Genomic DNA, 20,764 nt, shown 5'->3' with positions numbered 1-20,764 from the left:
TCCTTGTGGATCTTAATAATTTGGAGTCTCCATTATGAAAAATATTCATAATTTGAAAAGAAAATAAATTATATAAGAAATTAGAAAACATACTGGGAATTTTGAAATTATTCATTTTTTCAAACAATAAGTCAATTAGAACAGAATCATAGGCTCCAGAAATATCAAGAAAAGTGGAAACTAAGTCCTGTTTTTTTATAAAACGAAAGTTGAATTTGTGAAGCTAAAAGTGAAACACAATCGCGAATACCACGACCTCTTCTAAATCCAAATTGAAATGATGAAATTTTTTATTGTTTTCAGTCCACAATTCAAGACGATTCAAAATCATTCTTTCCAAAAGTTTACGCAAACTAGACAATAAACTAAAAGGCCTTCTGCTATCAGCTGAAGATGGATCTCTATCAGGCTTCAGGATACTGATAGCTTCGATAAAACGCCATTCATTAGGAATGATATTTTTAAATAGGAAAGCATTATGTATTGAAAGTAAACGAATTTCAAAAACGAAGTTCAAAAAATGGATTATGATTGTTAGGAGTTTTATTATTCGATCTTTTTCATTTGCTAGGAGGTTTGTAAACATAATTGCCAAAATTTTCTTGGTTTACAACACCGTCATCATCTGACAAAATTTTAAAAGTATTTGCGGAAGTGATGTAATCCGTCGATTTCATTATTTCTGCATGAGATAGAAGATTTTTAATTTAAATTTTTTGATTGAATTTTAATTGATTTTCAATGTAAACAGCACATTCTTTCAAAGAATTATGTTTCTGTTTGTAATAAGTACACAAATTAGATATACAAGTGGATGACGAATGAAATTCACCACAATTAGAACATTTTTGTTTATTTGAACAAAAATTTGAAGTGTGATCAAAATGAAGGCAGCGGTCACAATGCATGAGCTTTGGGTAATAAAGTCGCACACGAAAAATTACATTATCAACATTTACGTAGTCTGGAAGTACAGATCAAGAAAACGTAATCTTTAAAGTGTACATATTTGGAATTATTACCATCAATAAATAATTTCGATGAACGGACGCAATCCAAAATCTCGACAGGAGAAATAGATTTGTTCCGAATAAAACCTGAACCATGATTCCTAATGTCATCACAATTGAATGATTCGTCATACATAATTCCATTTATTTCGCATCAATCGCATACACACGATAGGAATTAAAAAACAATTTGGATTCCAATTTTCTCAAAGTTTAGAACGGTCGATTTTTGGAGGTTTGATTGAATTTGATAATCATTGTTAGAAATTGGCTGGAAAATTCGGCAACACATATTTTTTATTTTCAAAAAAGGCTCGTTTTCCGAAAGCATCATCAATCAGAAGCCTGATGAAAGAAATCAAGTTATTTTTGGAGCAACAATTTTACAGATATAGGAAAATCATTTTTTCCCAAAATTTTTAGAGGAAAATATTTTAAATTTGAAGTGAACTGACATGAGTTTTTTTTTGGTTTAAAGTACGTCCTGACTGAAGTACTAATATAGTTTGAGTATGAAAAATAATTTATGCCTTCATAGAGTTATTTATATGTTCCAACGTCACATTTAAAGCACAAAAAACAAACAATTATTTTATTTTTAGAAGGCTTTTAAAAGTACATTGACAATCATCAAAATTGGCAATACTGCTGTAATAAAATCGATTTTATTTTCCACATATTATTTTCATAATATGTTATTCTGAGATTACCAATTGAAACATTCGAAGAAAAACGTTTACAATTTGCTGCAGATCGATAAATATGCGTACAAGATTTTAAAAGTATGAGACTTTTTAGTAAAACGGCCATAAAGAGTCAAATTTGTACTTAAGACTGCGATTTGAACTCACGATTCAGCTCTCGTTTATACAAATATAGTTTCGTTAGTAATCTAAACTAGTTTTGAACATGCTTATTACTTTTTTTTTGCTGGGAGTGAAAGGATGGAGTATCAGCAAACTTGGCCATGAATGGATAAATCACTAAAGCCACCTAATGACAGAGAATGGTTGAATATAATTGATTTGTTTAAAGCTATACCTTTAGTAGAATAATAAATAATACAAACATACAATTTGTTCATAAATTTAAGGATTTTTGTTTTGCAAAAAATATTGTTGAACTTTGACGAACAGCTTTTCTTAGGGGTTTTGTAAAAACTATTTTGCTCTTCAACTAAAAGCATTTTCTAATATCTTATATTTTTATAGCATTGTAGAATAATAGATGAACAATGCACAGAAAACCGATAACGATTTTATTAATAAATAAAAAAGATATAGCATAAACAAGGTGTCCACAAGAGTGATGCAAGTTTTGAAATTTTTGCTCCCCTATGCTTGAACGACTGATATTATGGTAAATAACATCCTTCCAAAGTTTGAAATGAAGCGGAAGAAATTTGACTGTGCACAGGCCATTTGAAGTTTATATGGATTACTATGGAAAACGTCATTCTTTTGTGTTCAGCCCTCTATCGGTTCACATTCATCTCATGTGAAATCCTTGCAGCTACAACTTTGCCGAAGACCACATTTTGATTGGACGTCAGGATAAATTGCTATTCATCATCACAAACTGGGTATGCATTTTGCATGCTTAACCAACTGCCCGGCAGGCAACAGTGGTGTTCCTGGCGGATAGAATAGATCAAAGCAATCCAGGCTACTATGTTCTACAGCAAAAAACCAGTGTGCTCTGAAAGCAAGTGAATGATCATCTCAGCATGGTTTAGACTTTGTTATCAATAATAACAAATTATCCTTACGTCCCATCATGGTCTTCGGCAAAGTTTTAGCTGGGAAGATTTCACATGAGAAGAGTTTGTTCAATTTTCCGTACATTATTATTTCGAGCAGTTACTTAGAAGACTGAACACAAAAGTTTTGCTTTTTTCATAGTAATTTCCATATAAATTTCCAGGGGCGTGTGCACAAACAAATTTCTTCCAAATCATTTCAAATTTTGGGAGAATGATTTTCATCATAATTGACACCGTTTAAGCATAGGGGAGCAGAAATTTCAAAATTTGCATCAGTCTAGTGTCCACTTTATAAAATGAACAGTCCTTAACGGGTTACTCAACCTTAATAACAATAGTCATTCAAAGCAAAGCATTTTTCAAAAACATAATTCAACATTAATTTAATGCTACGCCTCTTCTATAATGACCGTTAAAAGCGACCGTTCAAAGTGCGATTTGTTTCCTTTAACTTAATTCTTTTAAATAAATAACTATGTGTGAGAGGTCAAAAAGTTTGTTAGTTCGAATAAAACACCTCGACAATGCCAAATAAAGCCTATATGTAAATATATGTGACCTTTCCAATCACATATTCGTTTCATCGAATATCGATTCCAATTTAACAGCAGCAGTGTCTTCTGAACGGAAAAAACTGACCTGACCCGCATTGGCTCGAGCACCCAGTTGCACAGTTCAAGTGTCTTCACATTTTACACCATAAATGGGCAGAACTCATCCGACAACATTACAACCGTTAACCCTTGAAAGCTTATGCTCGACACGAAAACCTCTCGCTCTCACCGAGCGATCGAAGACACCTCCCACGGTTCTGCATAAAACGGTTACGCAACAACACCGCTTTGGCGCGTTGCTGCCATGGAAGAAGGTGCCTGCAAAGCAGAACGATGTAATAGGCGGGATCGTCCCTATAGCCTGCAGAAAACCGGTCTATATTGGTTCAAAGTCAAGTTCACAGACATCTCAGAAGAGTTGTGGCGCACGCGTGGTAAATTAAAGCGAAAGCTCAGGAGCGATTCCGAATGTAGCTTATGTTGCCGGAAGGTGTCCCACTTTGTTGCATCTTTAACCTTTCACTCTCGGTTCAAATGGAACTGAAAAAGTCGCAACATGGCTATTAGTATACAAGATGAAATAAAATAATAAGTTAATTATTTGTTTGATTTATTGGTATCTGTCCGATAACAGAATACCTGTTATTATCGACTAAGTGTTCTGAACACAAATTTGGTTAGACTAGTTGGAATACTACTGGATGGCGTCTTTACTTCTTCTGCGATTTGGTGGCCAGCAATCGAAGTGCCCTCTCAATCAGTTCCGGAATTGGTGGTGGAGTTGGCAGATGATCTCCCTGCGGCTGGAATCCATTTTCATCGGCCACGTACTGTACTGCGAAATTATTCCCTTCGCCGTCGGTGTAAGCGAACCGACCTTGAGCAACCTGTGAACATCAGAACAACTTTAAAACTTGCGAACTGAATCTACTTGTATCACAACACTACCACAGCCTGTTCTTCTCCGACAGTTTTCAGCTGGCCCTGCTCTTCATGAAGGATACCGTTAGATGTTTCGTAGGCAAACTGGTAAGATCCATCAACATTTACTTCGGCATCGTGTTTTAATATTGTCGCCTCCTGATCCTTGTCTGCTAACACAGCACATGCCAAACCCACAACCAACACACAAATGATCTACAATGATATAATATTTCAATTTTGTGATTCTCATCCACCACTTCCTCATCACCGACAAATACGCACTTGCTTCATCCTCGTTTCAAACACTCTTTTCACGACTTATGCACACAGGTGAAGTTTTCCAATCGCTGCCTCTGTCCTATCTAACTGATAATTTCCCAAGAACAGAGTATTTATATTGGATGTTTTTTGGGATGGGTTCAAACGGTAAACCGGATACCTAGACGAACTTGAAACCACAACAATGTCATCTCTTCTAGCTAGACAAACCACCCGCTCGCCCGCGAAGATGTTGAAACTGCTTTGTTTTGGTCGACGAAACCGGACACGAGACTGTATGATAAAAATATATAAATAAAGAATATTTTGGAAGATGGCTCTGCTGAAGAATTTTAGTTGCTTCATCGTTTTCAGATGTGTAGTGAGAGCTGCGAAGATCAATTCACTTTGAAGACTAGTGTTTATGTCTTATACAACTATTAGTCTTTTTGAAAGTCTATCGTGCTGTCTCTTATTCAAATGGATGATCTCTGAGGTCCCTTTTTCAATCAAAATGGTGTCTAAGGTCACTTATATCAATTTCTCGATATGTATTGTCTTCTCCTATTTGACAGACAAAAAATCTCGGGACATTCTCTACAAAATGCTTCCAAAACTACCTTTCTCTGACCTTCGAGTTAATGTTTTAATCCGTAAATATCCAGGATGTTTTTATAGATAAAATTTTCTTTAAAATCAACAGATTTAGTTGTGTTAACTACTGTATGGGATCTCCCTTTATACCCACCCCCTTTTTCTAGCAGTCGAATATGATTCTACCCCATTACCCCGAATGCCATCATCCCGAATTCCTTTTCCTCGAATGATCATTACGCCGAATGACATTATCCCGAATTACAATATCACGGGACAAGACAATTGTACATTTGGGGAAATAGCATTCAGAGTAATTGGCGGGGATGTGATCCATGGATTAGGAGAGAAAATACGAAACTTAAAACTAGTGTTGCATTTTTGTATTGCATTAAAAATATATTGAAAGAAATTATAAAAAAAGTCGACATTCATAACATCGAATTATTCGAAGGTTATTTTTAGTAATGACGAAGACAGATAGGATTGTGTATTTTAAAAGTGTATGTAACAGAAATAAGGGTATTGTCGGCACATGTATTGACGAACCATTCAAAGTATGTTTGAAAATTAAAATAAAACTTATAAAATCGTTACGTTGCAACAAAAAAATGTCTTACGTCGACATTCATAATGTCGAACTATTCAAAGGTTATTTTGACCAATGACGAAAACATAATGGTATATTAAGTTTAAATGAAACGCGAAAAAGTCGATACTAGTAGCGACGAACCATTCATAACTTGTTTGAAAATAAAATAAAAACTACTTATAGCAACGATAAAAATGAATTAAATGGAAACAACTCTTACATGAAGTGGCATACTAATATTCTTTAGTTTTGCATTCGTTTTGCTTAACCGATTAACAGAAATTATGATATTTCGTTTAGTATGTGGTAGGCAACGCACTATCAATGTTACCCGCATTATCAAAGATACCCCATTTTACGTTACACAAAAACAAAAACATGCTAGAACTTCTGCAAAAATGAATGAACTTCTGCACGAATACTCTATATGTTTTTTTTTTCCAATTGGGCACAGTGTGAAAAAATAATAAATATTTATATGCGTTAAACAATATGTTTTCATGGAAAAAAATATGATTTTTGGAACGCTATGTTTTTCTTGCCAATCAAACTCGACGTTTTGTAGCACAACTTGTGGACTTTCATTTGGAATGTGATCTGGAAACGGTGCTGTTGAAGCACCACACTAGACAACAGACTACCATGCAGCGCCCAGTGGCACAGTCGAAATGCGTTCCTGACGAAAAGTTTTCCGGACTGAGGCGGGAATCGAACCCACACTTCTTGACTCGATGCGCCTAATGTTTGGTGACACTAACCGCACGGCGTCGAAGCTCAAAAAGGATATTGAGAATTGAGTTCAGCTCAGTTTGGACTGTCTGCACATATGACTGCTATAAGACACTGTACTCTTTTTATCTTGAATGGAATTTTTACTTTTACTGGCCTTGTTAACATGTTAACAAATTTCACCAAAAAATGAAAGTGAGAGGAAGATCGTTGAAAATTGTATTTTTTCATAAAAAGTTTTTTTTTACAAGAAAACATAGTTTTCAGTAGAATCCATTTATTCGTTATAGCAGTGATTGTAATTTATATGTATTTACCGTCATAAAATCATTGGGGGTCATTTTGACTCACTTCTCCCTTATAAAAATATTAAGTTTTGCCAAATAGATGTATTTTTGCAAAGTACTATAGGTGATTATAAGATATTTAAGGGATAGTTATACTTATCGTAAATTGTTTACTGTATTCCGGGGGAAAAATGATCACTATTTTACAACTATTTGTTGTGTTATCCTCCGGAATTCAAATATTGTCAAATAAACTTTGATAAAATCAGTACTCTATTTATCTTTACCAGTTTAAGTAATCGAATTTTCATGAAATGATAACACAACGTAACAAAAATGACATTTTTGCGTGTCTCAAGAATCAAATTATGTGTCTCTAGTAGATTTGGGGTTGCTGAATCTGATGCCGTTTTCAGAAATGTTCCAGCACGTCACAATTTTTAGCTACAGGTCGGCAAAGTTGTGTAAAACACTGGTTTCATTGATGTTTACATAAAATTTAAACAATGATTTATCAAAAAAACTTCTACTTTCAATTCAGATATAATTTGTTTGGAATTGCACGATTAAATTGAGGTTAAATCGATTTTTTCAACATGCACGCAGTCTCTATACGAAATTCTTCGTTTCTCTTATATGGCAAAAAACAATACTTTTCTAAACCAACAAAAAATAATTTCTGAGCATCGAAAGTATTATGAACTTTACTAATAAGTATTGTTATACACATGAAGTTTGAGTTCTGAGGCAAATTAAGCAAATAAATTACCATACAAGCTGCGAAAATGCGTACAAGTTGGCAGAAATAGTCAAATTTAGCATTTTCAACAGTCAATATCTCAAAAACTAGACGTGCTATGACATTTCCGTAAATGGCAATGGATCCAGCAACCCTTGATTAAGTAAATAGCGGTATTTTGGTGCTTGAGACAAAATCGTGTTCCGCAGTGTAATTGACATATCATAAAAATAGTTTTAATATAAAAAAATAATATGACACACTGGGTGAAATTGATCACCATATAACAAAGCACATTATTTGAGAATAAACGAATTTATAAGCAAAACACTATACTTAATATGCTGTATGATATCAAAAATGAGTTCAATAGTTCATACTCAAGCGTACACAACATTTTAATCATTCAAAGGTGCCATGTAGGTATAACACCAGTACACCCGATTCTGTTTTTGCACGGGGGATGCGTACCGTGCAAAAAAAGTTTTCAGTTCAAAATTTCAAAAACCGTGCAAAAAAAGTAACACCATTTCTCGACGTTTCATGCAAAAATAAGGTTTTGGCGGAAAAAAATGTATGGAAACTTTTTTTGCACGGCCGTGTAAAAAAAATCCGTGCAAAAACAGAATCGGGTGTAGATTGTTTAGCACCGACATTTCCAACTGTACACCTTCATAAAATGTGAATATTTCTATGCATAACTGACCCTTATTAAAATGAAATAAGGACTGTTCATTTTATAAAGTGGACACTTTGGACATGCAATATCTTTTTAATTTATCAATGAAATCGAAATCGGTTTTCTGTACATCGTTCGACTAATATTGTACAATGCTGTGGTAATAAAAAAGTTACCAAAATAATATGATTTCACACTAATAAGGCACAACGTTTAGAACGGTCGATTTTTGGAGGTTATCAAAATCAAGGATTATTAAAAATCGGCAGGAAAATTCGACAATTTATATTTTTTATTTTCAAAAAATGGTTGTACTTAGAAAGCATCATCAATTAGAAGCTTGCTAAAAAATATCAAGTTATTTTTGGAGAAGCAATTTTGCAGATATCATAAAATCATTTTTTAACAATTTTTTTTAAAGAAAAATATCTTAAATTTAAATGGAACTGATATGAGTAGAATTTTAAGGTTTAAAGTACGACCAGACGGAAGTTATAATATAGTACCGTAAAACGGGGTAACTTTGATAGTTTTTTCGAAGAAAACTTCAATATTTATGCATGCTGTTTCAAAGATGTACAATTTATATTTTTAAAACAAGTACTGGCATCCTAACTATCGATTACAGTCGATAGATTGGCAAAAGATTTATTATGAATGGATACATAATTTGTTCGTTTAACTCAGGGTGAAATGCGAATCGGTGCTCACTTCTATATTCACCACATACCACAACGGGTACACGGGCATATAATTTAATTATTTTCTTTCAGGCTACTTAGGTTTTTGTAATTCACAGGTAAGTTCACGGTAAGTCCACAGTTCTTTTATTATAGAGTTCACTAATTAAGCTATATTTACTAACTTATTAAAATAACACATAAAAAATTTAAATTAATTCACCAATAGATTTCTTCTTCTGTTTTGTTCGCTGGTTCGCTGATAGTTGATGATGAAGATGACGATGTCGAGTCGTCGCACACGAAAAAGAGAGATTTTGATGAGAAGTCGGTCTTTTATAGATGGTTCCTCTATTGTTTCGAAGTTGACCGGATGAAGATTTACGCACTTTCCGACGGGAGCCATGATCGATGAACAGGGTTTCTCCATGGTATGTTGCTTTGATCTCACTCCCAGATGGCGACACGTTATATGCATTCGCATGATGTGCGAACATACCTACTGGCCCCTTCAGAAATCACATTTCTGACGAATGATGTTCTCTCTCGCTCTCGATGCAAGCAAGTGACACACAATGATGATGACGATGCCAATTAGGATGTCAAATCGATCGTTCCAATCAGCACGTTGATGGTTGAGTGAAGCGATGCGTTTGATATTGTTTACATGCAAAATAAGACCCGGTAGCGGATAACAAACAAAATAGAGTTATTGGACAGGTGCTTACCTGTTCCACCAATTAGTAATGCCTTGAATTTATTTTAGGTGCTGGCGGATGGAAGATCACTAGCTGGCTGAATGTGGCTGATGTTATTTGTGAGCGGGACGATAATTTTTGTTGGTGAATGATGAACGAGATTCCATTCGACGCTCATATTGTTTGCTGCTTGGATATGGAGGTGAACGATGAAAACGGAGTTGATATTCGGACATGAAAGTCATCCAATACTTTGAGACCTTCTTCGACTCATTCATTCGATGTGATGTTTGTGTATTGATGACAGAGTCTCGATTAACGATTAGTTGGTTATCCATCAGTTTCAACCAGTTCTCGATATAGCTGTCAATTGGAGGTGTGCTTGTATTCACTCTGGCCCCTGTGAATTCATCCCATTGATGAAACAGGAGCGGCAGATGATTCCTAAGCTGTTTATTACTGCTTCCGTTGCCGAGATCTCGATGATGATGTTGCATGAAATTGGAATTAAATTCCTTTTGATTGATTCCTGATTGACTGCAGTTGAACACGTTCTCAACGAAGAAGTGGTTTCCAGGGAATGTTTTTCGATCAAGGACTGGCAACCAAAATGAGGACAACGGTTGAACAGTTGAATTATAACTGAATGATGGTGATACGTGTGTTAAAAGTTGATCTGGTCGCATGCTGATGAGATTTCGACTTAGTTCATAACAAGATTGTTGAATGGGATACTTGACGCATTGGTTCTTCTGAATGAATTTTCGATTTTCTTTCGATGGTGGAACATCGAATAGTTGTAAGTCGAGATTTGGATGAAACTTGGTGGTGCAAGGTGTGCAATTAGATAGACCTTCATAATTTCTTTTACAGTTAGACAGTTGGGTAGAATATTGCTCTTGCTTCGTAGGTGAAGAGGATGTTTTTTCTGGACTTTTGAGATGTTTATCGCTGTCAATTGTAGCAGTAGGGCTTGCTACAGCTATTGCCAAGTTGACGACTGCGGGAACAGAAGAGATGGTTTCCAATTTTCCGCATACTATCCATCCAAGGACTGAGTTTACCAGAGTGGGTAAATTGTTGCCTAGAGAAATACGTCCTGAAACTCTGAAAAGGTCGAAAAATACTTCTGCTCCGATAACGATGTCGATTTGGTTGGTGTTGTGGAATGATGGATCGGCGAGCTGAATATCCGGAGGCAAATTCCAGGTTGAGATGTCGAAGGACGTGACAGGTAGATCGATAGTGACCTTCGGCAAGACGACAAAATCGATATTAGTGGAGTACTTGCCGTCTCGAGAGCATATGCGGGCTAGCAACTTCGTTTTCGCTTGTGTGGTAGTTTCGCCGAGATGAATTGTTTTGCGCTGCGCTTTGATTCGTTGAGTGAAACGTTCGGAAATGAAAGAGCATTCGCTTCCCGAGTCAAGAAGAGCACGTGCGACATGTTTGGTGCCGACGTTGTCTACGATGAAGATAACGGCTGTGGCGAGTAAGACTGCTTTATGGGAAGGAACATTTGAGGCACAACTGACGGTTTCAGGGATAGCCGCTGAAGCTGAGGTGATCGTACGTTCGTTGGATGGAGAGAAAATAATGTCGCTTGATGATTGTGGCAAAGCAGATTGCGATTCTGACGATGCTGAAGATTTTGAACATAGTTGGCTATGATGACGGCCGCGACATCGACGGCAATTAGATGGCGACGAACACTCGTTTGCGTAATGACCTATTCGTAAACAGTTCCGGCAGAGCTGGTGTCGGTGTATCTCGAATTCTTTGTCCTCTAGTGAGAGTTGTGAGAAGGTTTCACACATGTACAACGGATGATGTTCTGAGCAAATGATGCATTTTCGCTGTTGGTGGTTTGCACTTGCACTGTTGCAGGTGAATGGGCGCTGGGTTTTCTTAAGGTTTTGTGAAGATGCTGGAGTGACATCAGCAATCCCCTGGATGGTTCGTAGCACCGTTACCCTCCTCTGGATGAACTTAGTTAGATCATCGAACGAAACGGCGTCCTTTGTGGATGAAAACTCCTCCCAATCTCGTCGTGTCTTAGAATCTAAGCAAACGCTAAGCATTCGGATGAGAATAAGGTCCCAGTGTTCGGTTCTCTCTCCTAGTTGCTTGAGTACCTTAACGTTAGCTTCGAATTTTTCCACAAGTGAATGTAATTCAGCTGCAGACTCGCGTTTTAGACTACCAAATTCGAATAGGGCATCAAGGTAGGATTGTTTCAGGCGTGCAGTATTTTGGTAGTGTTGAATCAACATATTCCAGGCCACCGGATAGTTGATTGCACTTAGCGTTATCGTTTGCACCAGATTGAGAGCTTCTCCAGCCAGAGACGAACGAAGGTAGTAGAACTTCTGGATATTGGATAACTCGGTAGACGAATGAACCAGCGAAACGTAAAGGTCGTGGAAGTTGAGCCAGTCGTCAAGGTTTCCACTGAAGACGGGTAGTTTCACGTCAGGCAAACGTACATGCGATGACGGTGCAGGGAGTTGCGAGTGTGACGAAGAAGAACCTGGGTTGACGTATGACACGGGAGATTTATTCATGGACAGTAGAAAGCCTTTTACAGGGTAGTACGCAGTTTCGAATTCGATTCTTTGCTTTAATAGCTCGTCGATAGAAGCTTCGTCGATGCTCTCGAGTTCAGATTGCACGTTTCTGAAGTTCTCCCACAACTCAGACAGGTGCTCAAGTCGCACAGGGATTTCTAGAGCATCTCGTTGTTCATCGTATTCGTTCACGAAGGTCTTAGTGAGGTTGAAGGACATAAGCATGAAGGACATAAGTTGAAAGACCGCGCAGATCACACGAGACAAGTGGAAGGTAGAAGGAATGCTAATTACCTTTGAAAGGCATAGAGTGTGCCTTGTATAGATTATCCGTTATGGTGGAGTTCACGCCGTGACGTAATTCTTCCTCAGACTATGATGGCGGATCCAAAGTGAGCTAGTTCCACGTAGCAATGGCGATTCGTTTCAGAGCAGCACAGTTCCGGAACGGTCGGAGTTCGACGGCCGCTATCCGGTTCGAAGGACCAAATGTTCGTTTAACTCAGGGTGAAATGCGAATCGGTGCTCACTTCTATATTCACCACATAGCACAACGGGTACATATTTATTAATTATTTTCTCATATAATTTAATTATTTTCTTTCAGGCTACTTAGGTTTTTGTAATTCACAGGTAAGTTCACGGTAAGTCCACAGTTCTTTTATTATAGAGTTCACTAATTAAGCTATATTTACTAACTTATTAAAATAACACATAAAAAATTTAAATTAATTCACCAATAGATTTCTTCTTCTGTTTTGTTCGCTGGTTCGCTGATAGTTGATGATGAAGATGACGATGTCGAGTCGTCGCACACGAAAAAGAGATATTTTGATGAGAAGTCGGTCTTTTATAGATGGTTCCTCTATTGTTTCGAAGTTGACCGGATGAAGATTTACGCACTTTCCGACGGGAGCCATGATCGATGAACAGGGTTTCTCCATGGTATGTTGCTCTGATCTCACTCCCAGATGGCGACACGTTATATGCATTCGCATGATGTGCGAACATAATTTTTCATATAATCGAAAGTTGGTTTTCTGTTTTGGGGTAACTTTGATAACGGAGTATGATTCGAACAAAATTGAATGAATAACGAACATTTGTAGGGCATTGCATACCTCTAGGCGTTTAACGTTATATGGAAATTTGTGACTTAGATTACAAAAATGGTCCCAGTTTGTGAAAATGCTTTTCGCTAAGAGATTTGAGACCGTATTCAAGTTCGATGATAACTAGGCTATCAAAGGTAAGCTGCCATCTATTCAAAACTACATCAAATAGTGATCGTAGAACAGATTGTTTGTAAGAGTTTCAAAAATGCTAAAATTGTGTAATTTTTTAAAATTCGTATAAAAAGCCTAATATATTCTTGATTCAAATGAAAACCGCTCTTACATGAAGTGTCATACTAATATTCTTTAGTTTTGCATTCGTTTTGCTTAACTGATTAACAGAAATTATGATATTTCGTTTAGTATGTGGTGGGTCTCGCACTATCAAAGTTACCCGCATTATCAAAGTTACCCCGTTTTACGGTATTTATAATAAAAATAACTTACGCCTTCATAGAGTTGCTGATTTAGTCCCCACGTCATATTTTAAGCACAATAGAAAAACAAATAATTTATTTTCAGAAGACCACTTAAAGCACAATGACAATCATCAAGATTGGGAACGCTGCTTGAATTAAATCAAATTTATTTTGCATGTATTATTTTCAGAATGTGTTATTCTGAGACTACCTATCAAAATATTTTAAGAAAAACGATTACAGTTTGCTCTAGATCGATAAACATGCGTGTATAATTTTAAAAGTATGGGATTTTTCAATAAAACGACCATAAAGAGTAAATTTGGTACCCAAGAATGCGGTTAAAACTCAAGATTTTGCTTTTTTTTATACATATATAGTTTCTTTAGTAATCTAAACCAGTTTTGAACACGCTTATTACTTTACTTTTTTGCTGGTAGTAAAAAGATGGTATATCAGCAAATTTGACCATAAGGAATAGATCACTAAAGTGACTCAGCGTCAGGAACTGATGGAATATTATTGATGTTTTTAAAAGCTCTACCTTAAGTTGAATAGTAAAGGATACCAACATACAATTTGTTCATTAAATTTAGGATTTTTTTCATGCGAAAAATAATGCTTAAACTTGACGAACAGTTTTTCTTAGGAGTTTTTGCAAAAACTATTTAGTTCTTCAACCGAACGCATTTTGTAAGTTTCTGTATTTTCATAACATTGTAGAATAATAGTTGAACGATACACAGAAAACCGTTTACGATTTCATCAATAAATAAAAAAGATATAGTATAAACAAGGTGTTCACTTTATAAAATGAACAGTCCTTAGTTCAAAATCATCATTACGAAACCAACCAATGAAACGAAACCTTAAGCATCCTTGGGAGGAAATGTCTTTTGGTACCGACCAGATCAAACTCGCCCCAGTGATCAATTTGCCCCCGGCTTACGGTACTTGTTTAAGTTCAAACACCTTGACGAAATTCTTGAAACGGCGTTCCTAGATTACACCTTAAATGAAAGCTCTTTAGTTGCCCTACAAAACTTCATATATAGTTTTTGTAAATGGTTCGGTAGACGAGAAAAAAACGATTTGAAAATCGCTAAATATATTATGAAAAACAGGTTTTTATCGATTTGAAGCATTTTTAAATCCAAATACCATGTTAATTTTGATGTTCGTAGAGTAACATGCCAACTATAGCTAGAACAGTTCATTGATTTTGTATTTTTTCATATATAAAATCATTATGTATGAATCTGAAAATTCGCGAAACTTCTTATTTTGTGTAGAAGAACAATCCCTGAAAATATCATCAATATGATTTATGAGATATACCAGCCAATAACGTAGATATTACTGAAATTTAGAAGAAATTTAGTAGCATATAAACCGAACAAATTTTTAGCTATAGTAGTTTTCGTTTACTATAGCATGAAACTTGTATGTTAATTGTTTAAACTAGATAAAATTGGCAACATTCTGATGTGTAAAGTATCACGCATGTACTTTAACCTCTAGTATTATATTAGTTGATGATTGAAAGTATTTTCAATACAATTTCATTGAATTTTCCGGAATCCATTGGATTTTTCCAAAACATTTAATTTTTTTTTTCGATATGGTGTCTAAAACATTAAAAATGGGAGTGAGATTGGGTCAAGCAAGAACGATAGTGGACGAAATCACAATCCGCTCTAAATACAGCATCGTTGAAACATCAAACAAGTCAACTTGTGGATATTGAAAGCTTCTACTACCAGCAACTGTTTTCCGTGCTCTGTGTAAAAGGCTTTTTTTTAATGTATTCGAACCCTCTGAGCAGAATCTCAATAGAGAAACTTAAAAGTAGATAAGAGTACCTTGTACCTTATAATTTTATTTTGGGGCAGAAGAAGAGTAAGCGTAACGGTAGCATTAAAATTCAACAAGTTGAAAAACTCATTTTCCTTGTGAAAACCAAGATGACGTCAAAATCCAATATGGCCGTCAGATTTTTTTACTCAAAATAATACTCCTATTCTTCACCTGACTCGAATAATATATCAACGATTGAAAACTTGTTTCTTTGTTGTACAAAAAATGATGTTTGCATTAATTGCACTTGCCATATACGTCAAAATCGTAGAACATGATTTAGAAAATCGTTCATTTCATAGGGTAAATACCATTGCTCAACTAGTTTTTGTAGCCTGCCTTACGCAATTTTTTCTCAGTTTTCCTATGGTGATCTCAGAATTCAAAACGAGCTAATGGTGAAAAAATAATTTTTCTAACAAAATTCAAGATGACGGCCAAATTCAAAATGGCCGCCAATTTATTTTTAAATACACCTTTGTCTATGTGATGCCACTAAGTTTGCTATGTGTTCCAAAGGAAAAATGAGACATATCATGTGAAGAAATACCCAAGATTTATCAAAACATGGGCTTTTTCGCAAGCTGTTAAGTTTGGCGTTCGAGGGGTCCACCAATTTGAGAAAACCGAAAGGAGCACCCTTAAGTTTTAGCATAGGGGGAGATCCCCCAGTGCCGGACAGCACCCAATACCGGACAAAGTCGAAACATTGAGAAATCATGGTCCAATCAAGATGGTGTATTAGTAGAAAAGAAAGCTATTATGTAGACTAATGTTTGCGTAGAATAACACATCTTTGAAATATGCATCCCTTTTAAAAAAGTAGAAAAGTTTGAAAATCTTTAAAAAATTGACGTATTTTCTTAATTTTGAGCCTATTTAGTAATTATTTTGAATATGAAAAAATACTTTGAATCCCGCAAGCATGATCGAACATAATCCTAATTTGATAGTATGAATGTGTTTTGTTTCATAATTGAAGTAAATATGGACAAATTACAATTTTGGTTAAGCACTTCCTGTCCCTCAGTTTCGGACAGCTTGATTTGTTATATAATATCTTTGTAATTATTGCATCAGTGTCTCAAAATACTTTCATTATTCATGGGTTCCGTCGACCATGGTATCAAACATGCAATAAAATTAAGAAGAATGAACATTCATAACAACATCGTAAAATGTGCTATTTTTCATCATATATGAAAGAGGTTTTTGATAGGCATCTTGCAAACTAAGAAAAACTCAAATTATTTTTGTTGCAATTGCATTGAATTGATAATTATAAACTATTTCTATAGTGCACACATTCAATGATGTTCAAATTTACAGAATTCGAGGCATTTCCAGATCGTGTCCGGTATTGGGTGCCACCTTTCAAGATCGATCAATTTGGTACTAAAATACATCATCAAAACTCAATGTCAAAATTCATATCTATATTTTCAAATTTATTTTTGTACACTATAAAAATGATAATATTTATCATAAATGGGTAACACGAGCCCATAAAATCAATATTTTTCGAATTATGAATTTAGTGGCTTAAGTGTCCGGTACTGGGAGATCTTCCCCTATACTAGCGATCAGTGACATAAAATTAGAATTCTAATGATGGGTGCCGATGCACAGTGCTGCGTCCCTTCGACAAAAGTGAAAAAATCAACTATTTTATTTCACCAAACCAAGTATGCCACTTTGTTAACATATATTAGCAAAACATCTTGAACTCAATTATTTATTAGACCAGGCCAACCTAAGTTGTTGAACAGTTTGATTGAATGGAGTGGATTCTTTAAATTTGTGCGAATTACAATTTATGTTTTGTAGCGATTTATGTTGTTCTATGATATTTTCTTAAGTGATAATTGAAATGGTATGCATCAAACTCAATATACAGTATATTAGTTCTATACATAAAACTGTAAATAACTGCGATTTTTTTCATACAGGAATTTTGTGACATCTAAAGCTCCCATATAATTTCTTTTTCACATAGAACAAAATAACTAGAAAAACTTTAAACAGCTAAAACAAAAAATCACCTCAAAACACCTCTCCGATTTTTACATTAGTTCTTTTTTAGGATGCCATTTAAACACTGAAAATGATTCCAGCTGCTCCCGTCTGCTCTTTCGATTGCTATCTTCGATTTTGTGGATGATGGTCTTGCGATAAATAACTAGGATTTTTGAGCACATGTGCAATACTGATCTATTGAAACACAATAATCACCTGCTTAGCTTCCTATGTAGTTTGAACAATGGCGGAAGAAGCAGATTTTATTATAGATGCAGTGAACGTCTTCTTGTTGGCGTAACGTCCCAACTGGTACAGAGCCTGTTTTCAACTTTGCTCTTATAAGCATTTTCACTGTTATTAATTGATAGTTTTTGTGCCAATTGATCATTACTGCACTTTTCATTACAAATACTTCTGCACTAGTTTTTTTTTTTTGGCGTTACGTTCAAATTGGAACAGAGCCTTTTTTCACCTTAGTGTTTTAATAACCATTTCCACTGTAATAAATAAAACATTCATTACTAGTTAGGTTCTAACAAAACACAAAACTAGGGGCTGTGCTGGCTAGATAAGAATTGATTTCCTAAAATAAAAAAATTCAAAGTAAAAAGTTTTATTTTATCGAACAAAATTTTCACAGGCAGCATTTAATATTCCCCATGGAAAAATACAAAAATATAAAAATATTTGGTTGTTTGAAAAAGTATTGTGATTCTCTTATAAAAGTCCTGTCCATACTTTCTGGGACACACTAAATTGCGGTGAAAATTTACTTTCTTGTAATTTGGGTTCATTCACATATTTAATAACGCTGAAAATGGCAACCCACGTACTTCATTGCGAGATCGACTGCTTTTATTGTTTGATTAACATCTCACACGTTAGAAAGAGTTTACATTTTGTTTGATATAGACAATACTATTTGGTTTCAACAGTCACAAATATTCGATGAAAAATATGCTACACACTTTTATTCTATGTGTTGCGAAACTGGCAACCCCGCCAGGGCGAAATTCGACACCCGAGCGAAGTGATGACGAACTGCTGCTTCGGTACGATCAAAAGGAGTAAAACAATAGTTCTCGAATGGTGATGTGGCGCATCGTTTAGTGCAAATTTACAATTATTCTATGCCAGATAGGAATTACAAACATTGAATTCGTTACGGATATTAAGTACACAGATGCCGATGAGTTATCTATGAAGATTATGTGACACTTGTTCTTAAATTCCAGGTCGTAGTCATAGTTGAGGATTAGATACGGATATCTAACCTATGTTCAGGTTAAAACAGCTTGTCATTCTCACAAGAGTAAGCCCTTAGGACTTCCAACCATATAAAATAACTAAACCATCTCATTCCTCGACAGTTTGACCTCACAATTACCGTTAAAGAATCGTATTGTTTGGGGACATTTGATTGGTACTATTCCCGCACTGAAATTGTAAGTCAATTTACTGTTCAATTATCCATGCACTAATTCTCTTGAAATAAACTATTTTAGCTTAAAGCCTACGCTACAAAGAATCAGCGGCGTTTTACTAGTTCCCCAACACTATGATTTCTGGAAAACCAAAAGAAATGACGAAATACCATCAAATGCAATGTCAAGATTATGTCTTTGGTCTATTCGCTAAAGAATACCTCTTAACAAACTTGATATAAAAGATTTACAAATTTGATTTTGTATTTTTATTTTATCTGTGATAGTTTGGTAAAAACATTATGATCGTTTGGCGTTTACGTCACTCATGGGATCAATTAATTGCGAGTAATTTTTGCTAATATAAAATTTAGCCATCTCCAACAATTTCTAGAAGAGATCACATCTATATGAAACCAAATATAGAAGTTTGGCGCTTATATCACTTATGCGGTTACGTTTATCACATAGGTCATTTATGTCAATTATAGCCCTAATGATTCCTGACAACATTCCTATAAACATCATTGGGCTGAAACGCCTATAACGGAAGGTATGATTTTTGTCCCAAGGTCCTATACATTCGATGCACTGTGCGATGGCGGCCTCATTTCAGCGAGAATCGCTCAATGACCTTATGTCACCCCTGCTATGGGGTCATTTTTAATTCACTTGTAGTGCCGTGGTGAATAAATATTTTTCATTATTTTTTTAGACAGTCGTTAATGTACCATCGGTGACCATACACACCAATTTTGAAGATTTTCGAAGTAAGGTTGCGATAGTTATTCAATAAATAATTCGTACACATCCACATCCCATTCTCACCCCCAACGACGTTAGTTTCTAAAGGAATCCATGAAACAAATCTTGGAAGAATCACTGGATAGAGTCAAAAAGAATCTAAGAAGAGATTTCAAAACACATTCTTAATAAATTATTGGTGCATTCTAACATTTCTGTTTAGAAATCAGTATGAAACGTAGTATACCATCGCTAGAATTGTTGGTGTAGATCTGAAACAACCCGTAGTCCTGAGCAACAATAGTTAATTCCAAAAGCAACACTTGGAAGGATTCCGGAAATAATTCTTATATTGATTGTTTTATTATGTTGATACAAGGACAAATGAAAGCAGGTTACCTCAGTTTTTTAATGAATTGCTGGCATTGTATTGGCATCACTTGTCTTGTACCATGAAAGTCAAACTTAAACAAAATTCTGAAAGATGTTTCATCTCTTTTATTTAATTGCTGTTAGAAAATATTCATGTAAGGACATCAATCTATTATTTAAAAAGTTTGATGTTTAACTTCAATGCAAAAATGTGTGAAAACAACATTTTCCTGTACTCAATCATCCAACAGTCAACTCCAATCCTTCCGGTGATCGAGAGTGAAACGCATAGCTGGCCGCCCAATTCTACAAAAGTTCATGCTCAACGCCAGCCTAGACAAGAAGGTATGCTATCACATCCGCCAGTTTGGCGGTAGATATGCTTTGCATAAATTTCACATTTTAGAATATACGTCTCTTCGATCAACAAACTGACGGTCTACCAGAACCAACCACAACATGCCGTAGTTATCTTCCTCCAACTCAAACTCTATGCTATGCCATGCGACCCAAACATTATCAACGAATATTTGAAGCGACGCGTCTCTTCATTATCTATTTCTGTCTTCATTCATATGGAGATATGAAGGCATATGGAGATATGATGATCATTCATTTTTTTCAACTTTCCGTTACTGTGACAAATTTGCAAATTCTCGCGTATATGTCCACATTTACAAAAATTTCATCAGGAGACTCTCACTTAAGAAAATCAAAGAGCAAAAACCGCATTATTTCTGA

The 20,764-nt window shown here is 35.4% G+C and overlaps 1 protein-coding gene across 1 annotated transcript; it reads right to left on the bottom strand.

Moving 5' to 3' along the window:
- Nucleotides 1–3,915: 3,915 nt before the first annotated feature.
- On the bottom strand, nucleotides 3,916–4,694 carry LOC5577602 (endocuticle structural glycoprotein SgAbd-3). The gene is made up of 3 exons (XM_001656537.2): nucleotides 4,533–4,694; nucleotides 4,275–4,463; nucleotides 3,916–4,213 (listed from the first exon to the last, which is right to left on the bottom strand). The coding sequence occupies exons 1-3, from the start codon at nucleotides 4,539–4,541 to the stop codon at nucleotides 4,037–4,039; spliced, it is 375 nt and encodes a 124-aa protein (XP_001656587.2). The 5' UTR covers nucleotides 4,542–4,694; the 3' UTR covers nucleotides 3,916–4,036.
- Nucleotides 4,695–20,764: the final 16,070 nt, after the last annotated feature.

This window comes from Aedes aegypti, chromosome 2, assembly GCF_002204515.2.
Source record: "Aedes aegypti strain LVP_AGWG chromosome 2, AaegL5.0 Primary Assembly, whole genome shotgun sequence".
NCBI lineage: Eukaryota > Metazoa > Arthropoda > Insecta > Diptera > Culicidae > Aedes > Aedes aegypti.
This window is presented reverse-complemented; position numbering and strand designations above follow the sequence as displayed.